A 22352-nucleotide genomic window follows, 5' to 3' on the forward strand; every position below is an offset into this window, starting at 1 on the left:
GCCCATGATTCCAGAGTTGATTGCTTCATCGCAAGAAATATGGAAGGACAAAATGAAGATGTGAGGTTGGGAGCTATTAAGTACAGGGAGAGGCAGCCTATAGGAACTGCTGCTCAAAGCCAAGATGGCAAGGACTACAAGGAACCACCTGCGGCTCCACTTTTTGAGCCTGGCGAGTTATCCTCATGGTCCTTTTACAGGGCTTGCATAGCAGAATTCGTGGCCACTTTCTTGTTTCTCTACATCACAGTATTAACTGTAATGGGTGTTGTCAAATCTTCAAGCAAGTGTTCTACTGTAGGGATACAGGGCATTGCTTAGGCTTTCGGTGGCATGATCTTTGCTCTTGTCTACTGCACTGCCGGCATTTCAGGTACAATAAATAATACACATTTACTAGATCGAGTTTCTTGGAAATATAAATCTGGGGATGATGGTGCAGGGGTCACATTAACCCAGCAGTGACTTTCGGGCTTCTGTTAGCAAGGAAGTTGTCGCTGACTAGAGCTGTCTTTTACATAATAATGCAATGTCTTGGACTTGTAATATATTGGGAACAGTTCTCTTTGAAAGTTCAGAATTTACACTGTGACAGGCTTGGAGCACCTTGCCTAAGACAGCCGCGAGAGTCACCACGACTAGAGGAGAATTTTTATGCAAATCCCCTTCCGGGTTGCATATGTAGCAGATCCACGGAGCAGAAAATTAGCAGCCTGAAACTAGACAAGAATTTGAGTTCAGTTCAAGGATAGTATATTGGTGGATTAGCCATTTGCAGGATGGCTGATTGGAATTCTTGAATTAAGGTGCTTTTCCCTTGCATGGAGGACTTGAAGCAGCCACCTACATGGCTGAAATCTTATGGTTTCAGATTTCTTTCACGATTCAATGTCAGCTAAATTATGTAGTAGTACCAGTTTCAGTGTTGTTAGAGGACTCTACTTTCAACTTATGTAAGTAGAGAAGATGAAGTATAGCTCTGAGACATCTCAGGTTAGTTATACGGGCACACACAAATATTTCAAAGTGGAATCAATGTATTCGTTTTCTTCAATAATTTGGTTGCAAAAAGATGCATTTGCCAGATTACCTTTTTTGAATAGGGATGTAATATAAGAAATGGTTATTTAGGATGGAGATAGTTTCCCAAATGTTTCGACCTAAACTATTATCTTGCTCCCGGTTTCGTATCCTTTCTTATGCAAAAAGATGTGTAGACACTAATTTTTTCATCATCTTATTATTATTATTATTATTTTATTATTATTATTATTAATATATATTATTATTATATAAATAATTTTATTTACATTTTAGGCCCAAAACGAGGCCCAATTTTACAACAACCCACCAGGCCCTAAAAACCCTAACCCTTCTAGGGTTTCTTGAAGATTCTAGCCGCCCCAGCCAATTGTTCATCTTCTACAACCGCCTCCATGCTGACGCTCCACTGCCAGGTGCTCCACTCCGACAATGCCACCACGCTGCCGCCTCGCTGAAGACTCTAGAAGCGCCACGAAGCCACCCACGTCGAAGCTATATGGTGAGTCACCACATAGTTTGGTGACTCACCACATAGTTCGGTGACTCACCAAACTTCACCCATGGGACCGGTCCGAGAGCCACACCGTCGATGGCTACAAAAGCCATCGACCACACCTGCAAACAGAGGGGACAGAGAGGAACTAATCCACCAAACAAGCAAAAAAAAAAAACAGCAGAGACGAGAGCAACCAACGGCAAATAAACAGAGCCCACAACATCAAACCAAAAAGAAAAAAAGAAGAAAGAGAAGGAACTTACCTCAACCATCGGAATCTTCCAAACCGTCGTTGAACCCCCGAAGAACCGAAGGTATAAACCTAGATCTAGGAAATTTTAAGGGTTTTTAGGAGAAAAAGAGGTTAGATTTGACTTTGGGGTTTTTAGATCTTTAAGTCGATTAAAGGGTTTAAATACTCTCTCCCAAACGACGTCGTTTTGGGGAGGGTATTTCTGTAATTTCCCTAAGGGGTAAACCTCTTCCGCAGTATTACATGTTTGTAATCTTTACAATTTAGTCACTAAAAGCAATTTATAATTATTTTAATTTGGTCTCGTAAGTTTATTTTATTATAATTTAGTCCTTTCCAGTATATGTATTTAGGATAAATACCACATTTAGTCCCTCATATTTTTATATTTAATATTTCAATCCCGAATAACTAATATAGGTTAAATCACACTGTTAGCGCTCAAATTTTATAATATTTCGAGTTAAAGCATTTAAGTTTTATAGCTTATAATTTAATCATTATTTATTTTTACAATAAGTTTTTATTTTATTATTTACACCTATATTTTTTAATTTTCTATATTCTAGTCACATATTATTATGGTTAAATTATACTTTTAATACCCATATTTTATGTATTTTGAATTAGGGCTTTGAGTTTTATATTTTAGTCACTTATATTTAGTTTTTGACCATGATTTTTTTATATATACATTTTGCAATTTAATATTATTGCTTTTAATTTATTTTATTTTAATCATTATATATTTGCAACATTATTTTGTTATTACTTTTATATTTTAATTATTGCTTTAATTATTATTTTATTTTTATCTTAGTCTTTTATATATATATATATATTAATAATATTGATTTATTTTTAATATCAAAGAAAATGGCAGTCTTAAAGCAACTAGATGTCCTATTCTGGTATTTTAAATAAATAAATATCTTACTTATAAAAACCAGAAAATACATATTGTTTTATTTAAATTATTTTCTTAGAAAAATAATCATATTTTAATATTTATTTATTTTTAATATTAAGAAATGGACTGTCTTAAAGCACCTAGAAGTCCTATTATGATATTTCTAAGTAAAAAAATATCTTATTAATATATTTTCTTAAAACTATATTAATAAATTTGAAATAACAGTATTATAAATTAAATATATTTTTTAAATTTCCAATAATAGAGACAATTTATAATTAATGAGTACCAATTTCGGGCGTTGTGGGAGTGTTAATCCTTCCCCAAATGTAATCGACCACGAATCCCTTTTTATTATTAAAAAGAACGAATTTTTGGTTAAAATACAGACCATCTTTTAACTGATGTTTTCTTAAAAACTCTTTTAAAGATAATTTTTTAGGTATTCGACCTACCTAACCCAAAAGGTTGATGGTGACTCCCAAAACATTTTAAAAACCATTTATTCACATCACTTTTCCCGCCAAGTAAAATTTCGTGCCCGGACGAAAACCGGTTACGACAGCTTGGCGACTCTGCTGGGGACTGGTCAAGCTTTTAAATGAATTATAAATTGTCTCTATTAATTAGAAATTAAAAATTCATATATTTAATTTATAATTCTTTCTTTTCAAAATTTTTATACTTATTATTTTCATAATATTTATATAATTATTTTTTATTAATGATGTTTTATTTTCAAGTATTAAATTTCATTATTTATTTGTCAGAGGTTTGAAAATTTCTCCTCACACACATCACTTTCATTGCATAACATAAGCTTTATAATCAAGCTTGCCCCTTTTAAGTGGGAGTGAAAGCGACGTCTTCGTGAGAATTTATTCTCTGTGTCAGACCTAGCAAGTAGCTTTCGGGAGTCATATGATCTATGTCTTCGTGAGAATTTATTCTCCGTGTCAGGCATAGAGAAATGTCCCCTCAAATTGAACTCGATCTGCTTAAGTCTGTGATGGACTAGGATTGAGGGTTTGGCATCCCAATGGGGCACCAACAAGGACAGTTCGAGTACCTTTACTCCTAGAACTAAAACCTTGCATATAATAAACCCTAAAAATTCTCCTGATCTAAGACAGTACTGGACCTCTGTCCGTAGGTGTACACAAAGGAGAAATAAGTTATAACTTTTTTTATTTTTTAATTTATTTGAATAAATGCATGCGAACTAGAAATCATGTAGTTAGGTTATTTTTTCCAAACAAAGCATGGAACTAGAAAGCATGAGGTTAGGATTTATACCATTTATACCTTGATAGATAGTATCTTTTCTTTCCATTAATTGGTACTAACCAATTTATTTTTTCCTTTCTCATTTTATTTTTTTATTGTTATTACATTGTATTTTACTTTAACTTGTTTATATTGATTTCTTTTGTTTGCATTACATGATCATGGCATAAGCAAAAGGTGTTAACTGGAAAGATTGTTCATCAAATTGGAAAGAAATCATAAATAGACAAAAAGTTTTATGATCAAACAAAATATGACGCAACCATGGAATGGCATCCTGAGGGAACTCCGAGTATAGAGGAGAGCTATGTACCCAAAGATCGTATGCCCATTGAAGAGCAAAAGGAGATACAATAAATAAGAGAGCAGATGTCCAAGATGATGGGTAGAATATCTGTTTTGGCCAAAGGAAAAGAGACCCCTGCACAAAAAGAGAGAGATGTCAATGAACATAACCCGACAATCTCAGATATACAAGGAAGTTCGGATCTTAACCAATTTAAGAAATTACATTCAATCATCATTCGTATTCATAAATTGTCTGGAGATACCAAAGAAATGGTGACAACTGTAAAAGCTCCCAGAGATGAGAAGAAATCATGTAATTTGAAATAGTCAAAGTTTAGTTTGCTCCCGACGTCTAAAACTCAGGTTCAATCCAAGACAAAAAGGCAGTTCTCATTCTGATACTATTCCTATATCATATAAGGAATTATATGAGAAACTACTTGAAGTACGACAAGTGGCTCCGTACTACATAAAATCGTTCCAACCTCCGTATCCGAATTGGTATGACATCAACGTTTATTGTGATTATCATGCTGGAGCTCAAGGACATACCATCGAGAATTGTCTTGCCTTCAAACGACGAGTCCAAAGTCTTTTGGATCATGGAACCTTACAGTTTGTGAAAAATGATCGACCTAGTTTGGTAACTGAAGGTCCTGCTAGATTAATACCAAAAGTGGTAAAAGGTAAAAGTATCAGAAGGGGTGTATAGAAAGAGGAAGATTTGCTGAGGTCCGGGGCTCAAATACGTCATTTAAAGATTGAAAACGATAAATTGAGCACCAAAATGGAAACCATGCATGAAGATTTCCTGAATATCAGTCAAGCTTTTCAAAATGTTGGCATAGGAAATACCCCAGAAGAGTGGATAACAGGGGTCACCAAACTGAAAAAGAACTGCAACATATATGAAGATCTTATCCAAGAACTTCTTGGACACAAAGGGTCTCTTACAAGGGAAAACAAGCAACTCTGAGAAGTGACATAGAAGATAAAGGAAAAAGAGAATATCAGGGAAGAAGTTGCGGTCTAGACAAGCAATATGGCCCATAAGTTGATAGACTAACTTGGTTTTAGAGAAGTTATGAGGGAAAGTTATCCCCTATATATAAAGTTTTGTTGAAGTTAGGACCGAAAGTTGTCCCCTATATGTAAAGTTTTGTTTGATGCACGGAAACTTTTGTGTTCAATGAAATCTGTTCTAAGATGATCACTCTTGAGTAATACCTTTTCATACAGGCATTTGCATTTTGCGTCTTTTCATTTTACTCTTGTATTTACATTTACATCATGCATTAAAACATATTTTAAAATAATAATGTTTATTTATTTTCAATATCAAAGAAAAGAGCAGTCTTAATATAATTGGATGTCCTATTCTGGTATTTTAAATAATTTACATTTACATTTTTGCATTTTGCATCTTTGCATTTGTATTTTTATGTTTACTTTTGTATTGCACAGTTTGCATTGTTATTTTTTCATTTATGCATTTTCGCATTTACATTACATTTTTATTTAGTTAAGTGTGGTTATATACATTAATTATAAAAACATGTAAATAATTCATGAAAGGTTTCTATAACAGTAAAACGAGATCATTTATTCATATTACTGTATCATCATCATGAAAACAATTGAGCAATCTTATAAGGGACTACAAGATCAGTGGTCAGAATAATTCACAGGGTTACCTCAGGATACAAGGAAACAATCATCGGATTCAGTACCAGATGGACCAAATCAAATTATTAATAGGATGCCATCTGATAAAGAAGAGATAACTGATAAAGAGCAACCATGCTGCCAGATTAAAGAGTCGAGAATAATAATAAACCCTGGGGCATCCCACTAGAACTAGAAGCAAGAGAGCTCAGCTTGGTTCCAGACTTGGTTATTCCCCATGAATTCAAAATGCCAGATTTTAAGAAGTATAATGGCACCAGTTGTCCACTAATCCATCTGAGAATGTTTTGCAGAAAAATAGAAGGATATTTAAGTTTTGATGATCTGTTAATTCACTCCTTCCATGATAGCCTCATTGGACCAGCAGTAGTCTGGTATAATCAGTTGACCCAAGAACAAATCAAGAGATGGTTTGATCTAGCTGATATATTTTTGGGACAATATTGGTATGTTAAAGGATTAGCTCCAACACGTATGGATCTTCGAGGAGTAAAGATGAAAGCCAATGAAGGGTTTAAGGAATATGCCTTAAGATGGAGAGGAGTGGCAGCACAAGTTCAACCTCCCATGTTAGAAAAAGAGATATCACGTATATTTCGTGATTCCCTTCCTGCTCCTTTCTTCGAATTAATGCAGGCAAATCCGATGAAGGAATTCGAGAATCTTGTGACAAGTGGATAATTAATTGAAAATGTAATCAACGAAGGAAACTCAAAAGTCACATCCAAGAGCCCGACGGATCAAAGAACAAAAGCTGATGATGTGAATGAATGTCGCATCCAGAGTCCCCGCAATTGCAAAAGAAAAAGAGCAAATAGTTGTTTGGATCGATCAAAGAAAGTCACACGATCAAGAAATACTTTGAAGGTGTTCCAAACTTCCATTTCAGACTTGTACCCTCATTTAATTAAAGGTCAATACATCACTCCAAGACCAATGAAAATGGAACCAAACCCTTCTGCTCATAGCTATGATCAAGATAGTGTTTTTGATTTCCACTTGGGGGTATTTGGACATTCCACGGGCAATTGTAGGCTATTGTTAAAAGAAATAGAGATGCTTGTTGACAAATGAGTCTTGACACAAGAAATGATCAAAAAATGGGGAGTAAATAAGGATGAAAATCCTGGACCAGTTACACACCCAACATTGAAGGAATGAAGAGGCATGATAAATAAACAAGTGGAAGTTGTTATCTACCACTGTAGTACTTTCTATTTTCAGCATCTTTTTTGAATATGTTTTTTGTTCCTTTCTTCGCCTTTTGTGCAGTAAATAAATTTGTGTTGCTTTTATAGTTATGAGCAAGGAATTAAATTTTAATCTTGAAATTTGTTAGTATCAAGTAGATTAAATATCCTTTTTCAAGAATTATAGATCTTTGGCAAGTGGTAAAATTATACATTCCATATCCCATCCAATGCCAATTACTTGACCCTTACTAAAACCAAATCTTAACCCCACAAATATCCGAGATTCTGAAGTAATGTCTCTACCTGTTTTTGAAAATCCAAATCCAGATGTTTACCTTCTTGGGTAGAGTTGATTGGTTTATAACCTTACACCATACACGACTTCAAAAGTCATACCTTTTCCTTCCAAATACAAAACCATCATTTTTGTACAGTGAAATCAAAAGACCTCAAAAAGAACCAAACTTTCAAATTATATGTGAATCTTCTTGCAAGAAGAAACGAGATGAGGCATCATAGAAGATAATTCCGAGTGATTGGGGCATACCCAAAGAAGAAGAAAAAAGATTGATTTAGATAAATATATCATGCATTAATTACATTGTTTTCATAAAGATTGATCTTGAATATTCATCCCCTTGGGGATATCTCTTTTTACAAAGGCTTCCGTGTATGAGATGACGAACGACATTGTTTCATTTATCCTTTCAAATATATGTATATATATCCCTTGTTGTCCCCTTTTGAGCCTATAATATTTTCTTCTGATTCAACCTTAACCAAGGATCACCCTCTACATTGGGGGGCAAAAAGAAGGATATATGCTCACAAGAATAAAGATTGTCAATTACAAAGGCAAGTCTTCATAAAATGAAGAGAGTTTTGAACTAAAAAGTAGGTCAAATACAAAGTGCTTGAAGATCAATCCATTCAAGAATAACGAAAGAATTTTTGAAATACAAGAGGAAAAAGAGGTGCTCAAAGCAATTGAAGAAAAAAAAGGAAAAAATTGAATCAAGATGGGTGACTCATTGAGCCTCAAGTTACAAGGTTGATCAAGTGTAATAAGTTCAAAGATTCATATTCAACGAGAATCACAAGAAATGCTGGTGATGAATGAATATTATGGAAAACCCCACAGCAAAGCAGATCCAAGTCAAACAAGGCAAGATTGAATGCATCAGAATGAATTGATCATTGGTTCAATTACCCTTAAACACTTGTTTGAGCCTATTTATCTCTTTCTTTCGTAACCATAAGCCCTGGCCTACGTTACGTACCTGAAAAGTCCATTCTAATCATACATGGATTTCTATGTGAAAGAGACTATCTTCATATTTCATTCTGCCTCTCAAGATTGATTTTTATTTGCAAAAATTGGTTTTTTTAAATCTTTAATGCATGGTATGAAAAATGATAAAAGAGGGGTTCAAGATGTAAACTTTTAAATAACATCTTGGAACCAAATGAGGTTTCAAGTCGAAAACCTGAAAAGGTAGATCGAATATTGAATGGTGCAACAATGACATAAAAGATGATCTTAAGCTCTTAATGAAGCACCACACATCCCAAAGACGTTCCTGAGATTCTGGAATCAAAAAGTATCTCTATGAGATAAGCATAACAATCATTTCTTCAAGTTAGTGGAAGCCCAAAGAGACATATATGCTGGACTAACCTGAGAGACCTTACTTTACCATAATCAGCCTACACCTTAAATCAGTCAATAATTTTGAAACTTGCCATAGGACTATGGTTTTTGAATGATTTAAAAGAGTAGTTGATTTTATTTGATATTCATTAAATTCATGCTTATGATTTGATTCTATTGTGAACCTGTTATAGGCAACATTTTACAAAATTCTTTCATTCTTTGATAAAGAAAGGAGAAAAAACATTTTCAAATAGGATAGTCTCAAATAAAGAATGTCCTTGAAGCAAGTTATTGCCTATTCTACCTCTATTGAAGAAAAAGAATGAACAAGGCCATAATGATGAAGAACTTCACTTTCTTGAAAGTAAGTGGTCCAAGAAGCCATAGAGTTTGGAGAATTGAACTTATGACGCTCTCTTGTGACATTATTAGCAATTCATCAAGAAAGATTATCACTTATCTCATGCTGAGGGCAATAAGCATCACCAAACAAATTATTTTCCACAGCCATCAATTCATGTTCTCTAGAAGATTATATCACAGAGCTACCAGTCCCATTAAGGTGTATTATGGGAATGAACAAGTCCCCTACTTGCACTTTGGTTATACCGTGATACTGGCTCAAGTCTTGACACATCATTGATACTTCTTCCATGCCGATCATTTTCCTTGTCAGGATTATATCCATTATATCTTTCAGAAGATTATTGAACTTGAAATTGAGAACTTATAGGAACAGAATAAGACATTGGAACAAATTCTACACATGTATGCCTTTCATATTGGGTAACATGGGTTACAGGATTCTAAAAGTAAATATAACCAGTTTTTCTATCAACTAAACCTTTCTATGGTTCGGGAAGAGTGGGATATGTAAGTGTGTATCTTGAAGTAGCAGAAGAGACAGTCACTGTAGCGGTCATTGCAAGGAAATGCACCAATAAAAATCTTCTAGTTCATCCTGATGATGTTTATTTCTTCCGGTAAGGTTGTTACATGGAATGCCACCGACGACAAGGTCGAATTTGCAAAATCTACTCATCAATTGCTCTAACCGATCACCATTCAGTTCTTGAGCATCTGTCTCCAAATGTATACCAAGACAGTAGAAGGCAACCTCTGCATCACTGATCTCAGAGAAAAGAGACATGACATTGATACCATCGTGGAACATGTCTCTAGTAGATCCTCCTCGTATATGGTTTTTAGGGAAACCTAGAAGCATTTTCACCTCATCAGGTTCAAGTGGAACAACTTTATTCCTTCTAACCCATACCAGATTCCATTTTCAGCACTCATCAAGAACATACTTCTGGATACTCGAAGGTGGCTCATCGTCATAAGCTTTAAGAGCCTTATGGATCCTTTCTGTCAATTTGGCACTTCCTGTACATGTTTGTAAACAGTTTAACTTTGTTCTTGGATCCCAGGAAAGCCACCATTTCTTTGCCAATGAAAAAGCATCATGTATAGTGCGTGGAGGAAGCGGAAGAAGAAGAAATATGTTCTCAATTGGCAGATTATGAATATAGTCCCTTTTCCTTGCAGTAACACAAAAATATTTCGAATCTACAAACTCTGACTCTACATTGTCTAAGTACCGTGACATTTCGGTCCAAACACCAACTGGAGCAAGTGTCACGTTCTCGTAGTAGAAATAAGGAGGCACAATAACATATTTTGGAAGTGTTCTTTGAGTTATCTGATCTGGTTTGGTAGAAACCCCAAAATCAATCATTTGATTTGGAAGATGAATTGCATGATCATCTTCATTAAGAAGCTTCTTTTCAAGCTTCCCATGCTTCTTCCTTTTCCAAATGTCATGGCCTGATTTTCGCATTTTCTTTTAATTAGGATCATTGCATAATGGCTTCCTATCTTCTACCAAAGAAGTGCGTCAACAGCCTTAGCCATATGAGCAACACATAAAATCTGTCAACTCTGCAATTGATGAATCCGATACCACATCTCTCAATGGCTATTGAAGCCTCAGACTCTGAGTACCCATTTTCGTCAAGTATAACAGTTTATTCTCCTCATCAGAATCAGAATTCAAGATTTCCTCGGTATCAGAAAAACTATCAATATCTGTGAAATCATCCTGAAAGATCGTTTCATAATCAGATGAGTGGTTATCAGAATCAACATGTTGCATGGGTGCGAACTTTTCAATAGCCTTCACTGAAAACAAGGTTCACTGTGTCAGCCTAGAATGAATTACCAAGCGATTTATACCACTCTGTCCGACTAGATCCCTCCAGATCCAAAAATAGGCACTTCATTCAAAAGTGGCACATATCTCAGACATTTCCGTCAAAATGATTGATTACTTCTTAAGTTTATGACAACATGAAGAGAATTCCTCAAGTTACTTGACAACTACAATTTAGTGACATCAGAATGAGAGTATTCATGATAAACAAATTTGAGGCACAGATAAAATCGCAAGTGCCCACAACAGTACATTGTAAAAATTAAACTTCGTGGGGATCATGATATTAAACAAACTTTGAAAGAAAGTCTTACAATTTAGAAGGTTGGGGGCATTTTAAAGGCCCAATTCAGACAGATCCATGCGGGACATCTTGAAAGCCCATTCCAACCAGAAATAGAATGGTATGGCATTTTGAAAGCTCAGATTAACAAGAAGCAAATGATGGAGCATGGTGAAAGCCCTTTCAATCAGAATCAAGAATGTTGATGTATTTTTAATGTTTGTATTAGTCAATGTTGGGGCATGTTGAAGATCCATAACATCTTATGGAAAGATCATTGACTTGAGAAAATATTTCCAATGAGATAGAAAGGTATAAAGAATAAAAATGGAGAAGCAGTGGCAGTCGAGCTGACTATACATAATTGCTTCGTTCATCAGGCAGTTACATTAGGATCACGTTATTGAACAAATATCTACTCAGCAAGGAGAAAGATGGTCCCCATACAGACCATTTGATCCAAGGTTCAGTTTCGCAAGATATTAGCTTCGAGTTTGATCTTTTGTGTGTCAGTAATGATTGGACATATTTCTTTAAGGTTTCTGTCAGTTAGTTTTAATCATACTGTTGTGGCTACGAAGCTGTTTTTCACAACAGTTTTTGCTTACTTGATAACATTAAAGAAGGAGGCTCGGCTTACGTACATTACCCTTATTCCCATTGTTACTAGGGTTATCATTGCCAGTCAAACTGAACTGGGTTTTCATCTATTTAGTTTATCAGCCAGAATTCCATGAACTCCCTTCTGTACATGGCTCTTATAGCTGATATGTTTCTACTTCCTACAACACTCATTACGAAAGAAAATGTGATCGATATCACACTTGCCCTCGCTCAAGATGATATTAAAAGCAGTTGGTATCTCTTATTCAATTCGAAACTAGCATATTTTGTGAATTTGACCAACATTTTGGCCATGAAACACATCAGCATCTCGCTTCTATTCCCACTGAGTTTTGTTCTCAAGTTGTCTTGTGACATCACACAAAAGCTTTGAATACTGTGCAAAGAGCTTCATTAATCAGAAATCTGTGCAGAAGCCACAGAAAATGATGAATGTGTTGTCAAAAACTTTACGAAAATCCAGGCAGAAGTCACGAGAAATGATGAATGTATTGTCACATATTTTATGAACCAGTGATTATGGTGTTGAACCAATGTTGCTATCATATGATGTTTTCATTTATTGATCTGAAATAAAGTTTGACTTCTTCAACCCCAAGGTCAGAAGTGAGATATGATGAAGATTTCTTTCCACAGAAGAGAAGCAGAAAGTTTAACAACAAGAAACTAGTGGATCCAACTTAGGTTGAACGACAGGTTATTATTAAGCATCTCGATATGATATAGTCCAAATTGCCTTGTTCGAGATCTGATTAGATGTGAAGACCTGAAAGGAATTAGGATAAATCCTCATTTGATGTGTTTCAAAAGTCAAATTAGAACATACTCTACTCTCCTAATTAATCCCCGCTGAGTCAGACATATCTACATCTACACTCTTCAAAGATGATAGATTCTCTTTTCAAAGATGATAGATCCTCTTTTCAAAGATGGACGCTTTATTTTTTACACAAGTCCAAGCAAAGAAAGACGATGTTATTAAAGACAAAAATGGGGTAACAAGATCATAGTTCTGATTACTGCAAGAGTTCCATAAATAAAACATTTCTTCTAAGACTTTCATAAAGCAAATAAGACACAAAGATACAAGTTGATCAGATGGTTCTTCAGAGATACAAGCTTGATAGCATAAGTTGCTACACTGATATCCAAAGGTAACCCTGGCAATAAATGATGAAGTGAAGGAAGACCAAGTTCACCACTTTGAAGTCAAATGAAGATTGCATCAACATTCATGCATTCATAAGAACATCATTTACACAATAGACAATGCATTACATTGATACGTTTGATTACATTCAAACATAAGGTTTTTTTTCCAGATTTTCGTATGAAAAAGAAGATTCATGATGAAAAATACCTTACAAGAAGAAGATAGAATTCAAAACCACAAATGCAAGAATCACACAAACATTTGAAGAATAGATGGACACAATCCATAGAAGAAACATTATTTTAAAATGGGGCATGTTACCCAATCAACAAGTTATTTCAATGGGAAAACGATTTCTAAAATTTCTCATTTAATCTTTTCTAAAAATGAAATTGTTGAATAGTAAGAAAACGATTTTCATAGTTTCTTACTTAGTAAACTATTTCCCACATCCGTAAGACCTACAGTGCAGTATGTTTTCACAAAAAAGCCTTCGAGAGCTTTTTGATGTTGTTTAAAGCCTTCGGGTCATCTGTAAGACCTACAGTGCATGATGTTCAAAAATCCTTCGGGAGCTTTTTGATGTTTTTTAAAGCCTCAGGGTCATCTGTAAAACCTACAGTGCATGATGTTTTCAAAAAGTCTTCGGAAGCTTTTTGATTTTTTTAAAGCCTCAGGGTCATCTGTAGGACCTACAGTGCATAATGTTTTCAAAAAGCCTTTGGGAGCTTTTTGACATTTAAAGCCTCAGGGTCATCTGTAAGACCTACAGTGCAAGATGATAAGACCTCAGGGCCATCTATAAGACCTACAGTGCAGAATGTTTTCAAATGAGATTTTAAGAAACTGATTTTCAAAGGTTTCTTGATCTTAAATCCTCTGGGTCATCTGTAAGGTACATGCAAGATGATAAGACCTCAGGGCCATTCAGAAGGCCTCTGGGCAGAATGTTTTCAACATTTCCATCCTACTCAAAAGAAGCCAAATGAAAAAATTATTGTCTTTTTCGTCTTTGCTCTATTCTTGTTAACACAAGAATGAGCAAATAGGGGCAACTGTAGACACTAATTTTTTCATCATTTTATTATTATTATTATTAATATATATTAGTATTATTATATAAATAATTTTATTTACATTTTAGGCCCAAAACGAGGCCCAATTTTATAACAACCCACCAGGCCCTACAAACCCTAACCCTTCTAGGGTTTCTTGAAGATTCCAGCCACCCCAACCAACTGTTCATCTTCTACAGCCGCCTCCATGCCGACGCTCCACTGCCAGATGCTCCACTCTGACAATGCCACCAAGCCGCCGCCTCGCTGAAGACTCCAGAAGCGCCACGAAGCCACCCACGTCGAAGCTATATGGTGAGTCACCACATAGTTCGGTGACTCACCAAACTTCACCCATGGGACCGGTCCGAGAGCCACACCGTCGATGGCTATAAAAGCCATAGACCACACCTGCAAACAGAGGGGACAGAGAGAAACAAATCCACCAAACAGGCAAAAAAAAAGCAGAGACGAGAGCAACCAACGGCAAATAAACAGAGCCCACAGCATCAAACCGAAAAGAAAAAAAGAAGAAAGAAAAGGAAGTTACCTCAACCATCGGAATCTTCCAAACCGCCGTTGAACCCTCGAAAAACCGAAAGTATAAACCTAGATCTAGGAGATTTTAAGGGTTTTTAGGAGAAAAAGTGGTTAGATTCGACTTTGGGGTTTTTAGATCTTTAAGTCAAGGTGAATTTGTAAATTCTGGCCACCGTGAGAAGGTGGCCGGCGGTGGAGCAAGGCGGTCGGCCGAGATCAGTTTCCCTCCGATGAGGGAAACTTAGAGAGAGGCGATAGAGTCTCTCTACTCGAGAGAGAATGCAAAAATAAAAATGAAACAAGATGGCCATTTTGGGCTTGTTAAAGGGTTTAAATACCCTCTCCCAAACGACGTTGTTTTGGGGAGGGTGTTTCTGTAATTTCCCTAAGGGGTAAACCTCTTCCGTAGTATTACATGTTTATAATCTTTGCAATTTAGTCACTAAAAGCAATTTATAATTATTTTAATTTGGTCTTATAAGTTTATTTTATTATGATTTAGTCCTTTCCAGTATATATATTTAGGATAAATACCACATTTAGTCCCTCATATTTTTATATTTAATATTTCAATCCCGAATAACTAATATAGGTTAAATCACACTATTAGCGCTCAAATTTTATAATATTTTGAGTTAAAGCATTTAAGTTTTATAGCTTATAATTTAATCATTATTTATTTTTACCATAAGTTTTTATTTTATTATTTACACCTATATTTTTAATTTTCTATATTCTAGTCACATATTATTATTATGGTTAAATTATACTTTTAATACCCATATTTTATGTATTTCGAATTAGGGCTTTGAGTTTTATATTTTAGTCACTTATATTTGGTTTTTGACCCTGATTTTTTTATATATACATTTTGCAATTTAATATTATTGCTTTTAATTTAATTTATTTTAATCATTATATATTTGCAACATTATTTTGTTATTACTTTTATATTTTAATTATTATTTAATTTTTATCTTAGTCTTATAAATATATATATATATATATTATTTAATAATAATATTGATTTATTTTTAATATCAAAGAAAATACAGTCTTAAAGCAACTAGATGTCCTATTATGATATTTTAAATAAATAAATATATTACTTATAAAAATCAAAAAATATATATTGTTTTATTTAAATTATTTTCTTAGAAAAATAATCATATTTTAATATTTATTTTTTTAATATTAAGAAATGGACTGTCTTAAAGCACTTAAAAGTCCTTTTATGATATTTCTAAGTAAATAAATATCTTATTAATATATTTTCTTAAAATTATATTAATAAATTTGAAATAACATGATTATAAATTAAATATTTTTTTAAATTTTTAAATTTTCAATAATAGAGATAATTTATTATTAATGAGTACCAATTTTGGGTGTTGTGGGGGTGCTAATCCTTCCTCAAACGTAATCGACCACGAATCCCTTTTTATTATTAAAAAGAATGAATTTTTGGTTAAAATGTAGATCAGTTTATCTTTTAACTGATGTTTTCTTAAAAACTCTTTTAAAAGATAATTTTTTAGGTATTCGACCTACCTAACCCAAAAAGCCGATGGCGACTCTCAAAACATTTTTAAAACCATTTATTCACATTACTTTTCCTGCCAAGTAAAATTTCGTGCCCGGACGAAAACCGGTTACGACAATATGCATTTGCCAAATGCAATTGAGCAGTCTGTAAAACTATGGAGAAAACAGAAAGGATTGCATTTCCATGCATGTTGGCATCATTCTATTTTTAATCTAACCGGCAGTTTTGCCATGTCACCTTCAGAAGCATTCAACATTGCAGAAAAGATTGCTGTAAACCCAATAAAAATTAGAAAAATTTAATTATATCCATGCCCCGTATTTGACATTGATGAATATTAATTTCTTAAAATGCAAAGATAGTTCAATGGCCCTTTCTAACATGCTGCCACTTCCAACAATAGAATTCTATGAAATTTACAGAATAAGAACTATTCTTTCTTCATTTTGAATAGCACAGCTTAAAGTTTCCTTAATATCCATAAACAAAAACAATACTCTCTTTGCTTTTGCATCTTACTCAAACCAAATACTTCTCCAGTTTCTCTACCTCTTCCTGGCTTCCGATATAAAGTGGTACACGTTGATGGATCTGTTAGAAGAACACAAAAGCAGAACACTAGTTACAAAAATTAACAGCAAAACGGAAATCGCAGAAGTAGTAGTAATTTAAGTGTTTATCACCTCAACAGGTTGGATATCAAGGATTCTTTGATGTCCATCGGATCCTTTCCCACCAGCTTGTTCCACAATAAAGCTCATCGGTGCACACTCATAGAGGAGCCTCAGCTTACCATTTTTGCTCTTTTTGTCTCTAGGGTAACCATAGATTCCACCATATAGCAGTGTCCGGTGGAAGTCTCCAACCAAGCTTCCGATGTATCTAGCAGAATAAGGCTTGCCACTGGGACCAGGGTCTTTGAGGTCATCAATATACTTCTTCAACTTGTCATCCCACAATTGATAATTTCCTTCATTGAATGCATATATTTTTCCAGCTTTGGGGATCTGAACGTTTTCTTGAGTTAGCACAAATTCACCATACATTGGATCCAAGGTGAATGCAAACACCCCATTCCCTAATGTGAGGACAAAGATTATAGAGCTCGAGTACATGCAGTAGCCAGCAGCTAGCAGATTGCTCCCTGGTTGACACACATTCACAACACATCTTTGTTCTATTGAACCAAGCTGCAGGCCATGCATGAAACAATTAAGACTACTTAAGGTAAAAAATATCTCAAAATTTGCATGTAGGCCGGAAATTTGTACTTACGGTGGAATCATCTTCATCAACATCCGCTAGGCATTCATCGTTGGGGCTGTATATTCCAAAAATGGAACCTGTGGAAACAGCAGCATCAATGTTGGATGATCCATCAAGTGGGTCAAATACCACAATATAGTTTCCAGAGTAACTCTCTTCTACTGCCACTGGCACATCTTCTTCCTCTGATGCTATAATCCCAGTCCTTCCACTTGATCTCAAACAGCTGGAGAATACCTGTAAATGGAACATAATTAATCAAATTTATCGGTAGCATAAGTATTTGCCTATTTCAGTCAACCAGTCTAAGCAAAAGCAATGTCAGTTTCAAGAATTCTTCATTAATTTTCTGAAAAAAAAAGCAGGGCTGCTAGGTCTTTGAAGTGAAAACAATCAATTGCATTTGCATGTCCCTCGAATTGAACCTGTTTTAAGGAATAAAATATAAACAACAGGCAACTAAAGTGAGAACTGACATGCTGTTTAACTGCAAAATAGAAAAGATAAGATAAGATGAACTCATGGTTGATAGCGTTTGATAACAAGACCTCATTAGAAACGACGTCGAGCTTCTTCTGGTCCTCTCCTTGCACGTTGACAGCGCCCTGAACACCAGTCAAGTTGGAAATACTAGCCCTTTGCACCAAAGAAGCAATCTGTTTACACGCCATGGAAATGCTGGAAATGACAATAGTGAGCTCAGCATCAATAGTACCCGCTTGTTCCTGCTTCAACAACCAACCTGTTAGCGTCTGAATTTCAAACCCACTTCTCTTTGTTTCTGCCTGTGGTGATATCCCCACAGCCATGCACCTGACATGCCTTCTCTTGATACTGTTATTGCCACTGCCATTGGTGGGGCATGGCACAACAGTTTTGGAGTCAAAGACACATAGCTGAAAAGGTGACAGCCGAGACAAAGAGCGTGAACTTGATATCAGTAGCTGAGATGATGCCATAGCTGCCGCTGCTGCAACCATTATTTCGGTTTTCTGCTTAAATTTGCTTTCTCTTCCTGTTATTGATATTTTCTTCTTTTTTATTACTATATCTTGTGTTACAGTTGTGTTGTGGATGTTGAAGGAGAGACTGTGAGGTTCCCAACCGATATTTGTCAGCATGTGACCCCACTTATCCTCCATTTTTGTGATCATGGTTCATTCTAATAGCCCCCAATTGAATATCCCTGGGTGTCCACAATTTACAAGTGGCATACAAACTAGGCCGAATTAGCGAAATATTAATACGGGCCGATTATTCAGCCCAATAGGCTAACTCCATTTTTATTTTGGGATCTACGGCAAAACTTACAGTGTAGCTGAAACTCGTCACGCCGAAGTAATGAGTTATGTGGGATATAATTTTTTAATGGGCTGTGGAAGTGGGTCTCTGGGGCCGAATATATTTAATATATTTTCAGGGACTCGTCATGCAAAATAAATTTTTTGGAATTTTAAAAAACATTGTAAAAAATATATTATTTTAATAGACAAGGAACACGTCACGTCGGGGTGACAAGTTCCAATAGGTCAAAAATTTGAAATTTTCGACCGTTGGTAAACGGACAATTTTTTTTAAATTTAATGAAACTCGTCACGCCGGTACGACGAGTTCCAACGACTATTTTAAGAGATGATTTTAGTATAAATAGGGGTTTAGTGGGAAGGTTTTGATGTATGAGAAGTGAGAAAAAATGAGAATATCAAATAATGTGGTCGTGAGAAAAATTTGGGTATAATTTGGCGTGTGTTGTGTAAAAGATTGAAGATGATCTACATTATTTTAAATTCATGCTTTGTAGAGAATCTATACTATTCACGTCATTTAATTTTCATTGTCATTTCATGTCACTCAGATAAACTTTAAAAAATTTTACAGTAAGAGAATCTACACTATTGACGTCTTTTGCTTTTTAGTGACAGTTCACATTAACTCAGAGAATATACACTATTCACGTCTTTTGCTTTGCATTGACATTTCACAATAACTTAGATAAATTTAAAAAAATTAGAGAGTAAGAGCTACTATTCTAACAAAATAAAACAAAATTAATAATTGTTAACTTTAGTTTTAAAATGATATAGGTTTTTCATATTTATTTACATATTTTTCAAAGTTATTTTAATTAAAAGTTAATTAATGACAAATTTTGTAACCATTTTAAGATGAAAACATATATATTATTGATATAATTTTTTTATACAATTAAATGTTGAGTATAGAAATATTACTTAAATAAATAAATATATTACTTATATTTGTGCAATTTTTGCCGATATCGATGAGTGGTAGAATAGTAATGAAGTGGTGCTCGTCGATTTCGTCGTAGCCGTCCACCTTCGTTATTTTCATCTTATTGCAGTTCCAGAGTATTAAACATTACTCCACCACTTTGATTTCCACCTTCAGGTGAAAATGATGGAGTATTCAATGTGTTTGATGTCATCATTGTCGTCATCGACTCAAACTGAACACCGAAATCGCCACGAGATTGACCGTATTAAAGATGATCATCTCATGGACCACTTGCTCCCGTTTCTTCTGCTGAAAATTGTTGTGAAGGTGGCACTTGATCCCAGGAACTTCCTACCCACACCATTCAACTCTCCATATCGATGCTTGATATGGAGTATATCCACCATAACTTTCTTGAGATGGAAAATAATCGGCGGAAGAATAAGATGAAGATGTTGATGAAGATGATGATTTTTTTTTGCATATTTTGCCTTCATTTCCTCCCATTTGGATTGATCCTTCAGCGTTGTCAAGTATGATTTTCCATTTGCTTCATAATTTTGGAGGTAGGGAGAAATTGTGAAATCAAAATCTTCGGGTTGAACCTCGGAACGATTAGGCAAATGTAAATGTCTCTCATGCCATTGTTGTATGAATATAGCATCCTTCCTCGGCCAATCTTCCGTATGCTTCCCGCGCGCATCTATTTTATGGAAATCGTTCATATTAAATATGGACATTTCATCTGTTGGTGAAACCCAAATTGTCACAAAACTCTATTGGCGGCATGGATCTCAACAATTGCAAAATGGATCAATAGTGTTACGGCACACCATGTCTCGCTCCTTCAAAGAAAAATGGAGGTAGACACCGTTGAATCTCTGACGTACAATATGACAACCAATTAAACTGTCAAAAGAATTATGCTAGCATAATTAAAGAATTAATATTACAAATTTCAATGTTAATGCAAAAATTATTAATATTTTCCGCATATCTACCGACGATATCGATCCTCATCCGGATATCTACTTTGGTGCACTGGCAACTTTATATCGGTTATTCGGTGTCGCCATCTAAACTAAAAAATAGCAACTACATTATTTATTGTCATTTTAAAAATATTTAAATAAATATTTTAAAATATCAAAACTTTAAATATAGGAGTTTATTTTGCGCGAGAGAAAACTCCATAGGAGCGGATGTAATAGGCGTAAAAAATGGGAGACGATACCACGCTCATGATTGGAGCAAAACTAAACAACCCTCTAGATCTAATTTTTCCCCTATAACCACTATGATCGCCTTGCAAAGTTCACGACACAAAAAAACCAAAATTCTAGAACCCCTATATTGACGACATACAAGGAAATACTCCAATACCAGAAGATATTGGGTGTGCACTTATTTGCCCGATTTATCCGGTAGCAAGATCCCTCCAATCAACGTCATAAGATATGCTTGGGATGTATATTTCACCTCTTGCTCCGTTGATTGTCCATATACTCTAAATTATCTTTCCAATCATGTCATTTGTATCTGCATCCCATCAATGACATCGGTTGGAGCCTCCTTTCCCAATAAATTATAAATAATTGCATCTTGCGCATAATTGTTGCGAAACACCAATGACATTCCATTAATCGGTACGTCAAGTTGATACGCGATATCTTCCAATGTTATCGTCACTTCACCAGAAAGAAAATGAAACGTATGCATTTCGGGCCTCCAACACCGATATCAGTGCCGACATCACCTTAAAACCACGAAGAAACGTCGTTGGATATAATCTGGATTGTTGAAGATATATCACAATCCGCTGATGTGACTCTTCATTTGTCATTCCTCGATGACGAATGCCTCGTTCTTCTTGCTACAATTTGAAAATAAATTAATTAATAAAATTATATAAATAATTATTATTAATACTATAATTTTTTTAAAGTAAAATAAAACAAATTAAATTTACCGTAGTCAACTCTGTCGACGAAATATGAACATCATCAAGACGTAACATTTCTTCTCTTGAAGCCATTTCAACACAAAATCTTTAACAAAAAAGTTTTTACGTCAATAGAATGTTTGATTTCAAGTTAAAATCAATCCAAACCAAACCTCTATTTATACTAATATCTCCAACGGCTATAAACAACTAGTTTTTTAAATTAAAAATAGTCGTTAGAACTCGTCACGTCGGTGTGACGAGTTTCATTGGATTTAAAAAAAATACTCGTTCGCCAACGGTCACCCCAATGGTCGAAAACTTCAAATTTTTGACTCGTTAGAACTCGTCACCCCTGCGTGACGAGTTCCTTGTCCATTAAAATAATATATTTTTATACGATGTTCTTTTAAAATTCCAAAAAAAAAATTAATGAGACGGGCTTGACGAGTCCATGAAAATATATTAAATATATTCGGCCTCAGGGACCCGCTTCCCACGGCCTATTAAAAATTATATCCCACAAAACTCGTCACTTCGACGTGACGAGTTCCAGCTACACTGTAACTTTTGTCGTAGATCCCAAAATAAAAATGGAATTAGCTTATTGGACTAAATAATCAGCCCGCTAACAATATTTCACTAATTCCGCCTACAAAATACCATCTTGGTCGGGATATGG

At 34.8% G+C, this 22352-nt stretch overlaps 2 protein-coding genes and 1 pseudogene across 2 annotated transcripts; 1 reads left to right on the top strand and 2 right to left on the bottom strand.

The window, feature by feature from the left end:
- The first annotated feature begins 6 nt into the window (after positions 1-6).
- Positions 7-1044, top strand: LOC120173037. The gene is made up of 2 exons (XM_039180332.1): positions 7-373; positions 443-1044. Exons 1-2 carry the CDS (start codon positions 186-188, stop codon positions 750-752), a joined length of 498 nt encoding a protein of 165 aa, XP_039036263.1. The 5' UTR covers positions 7-185; the 3' UTR covers positions 753-1044.
- An 8725-nt stretch (positions 1045-9769) lies between these two features.
- On the bottom strand, positions 9770-12016 carry LOC120173140 (annotated as a pseudogene).
- Positions 12017-16702: 4686 nt separating this feature from the next.
- Positions 16703-18569, bottom strand: LOC120173126 (fructose-1,6-bisphosphatase, chloroplastic-like). Its single transcript, XM_039180395.1, has 4 exons — positions 18042-18569; positions 17503-17730; positions 16911-17417; positions 16703-16818 (listed from the first exon to the last, which is right to left on the bottom strand). The coding sequence occupies exons 1-4, from the start codon at positions 18471-18473 to the stop codon at positions 16747-16749; spliced, it is 1239 nt and encodes a 412-aa protein (XP_039036326.1). The 5' UTR covers positions 18474-18569; the 3' UTR covers positions 16703-16746.
- Between the last annotated feature and the right edge of the window lie 3783 nt (positions 18570-22352).

This window comes from Hibiscus syriacus, unplaced genomic scaffold (genome assembly GCF_006381635.1).
Source record: "Hibiscus syriacus cultivar Baekdansim isolate YM2019G1 unplaced genomic scaffold, ASM638163v2 tig00111941_pilon, whole genome shotgun sequence".
Classification (NCBI taxonomy): Eukaryota; Viridiplantae; Streptophyta; class Magnoliopsida; order Malvales; family Malvaceae; genus Hibiscus; species Hibiscus syriacus.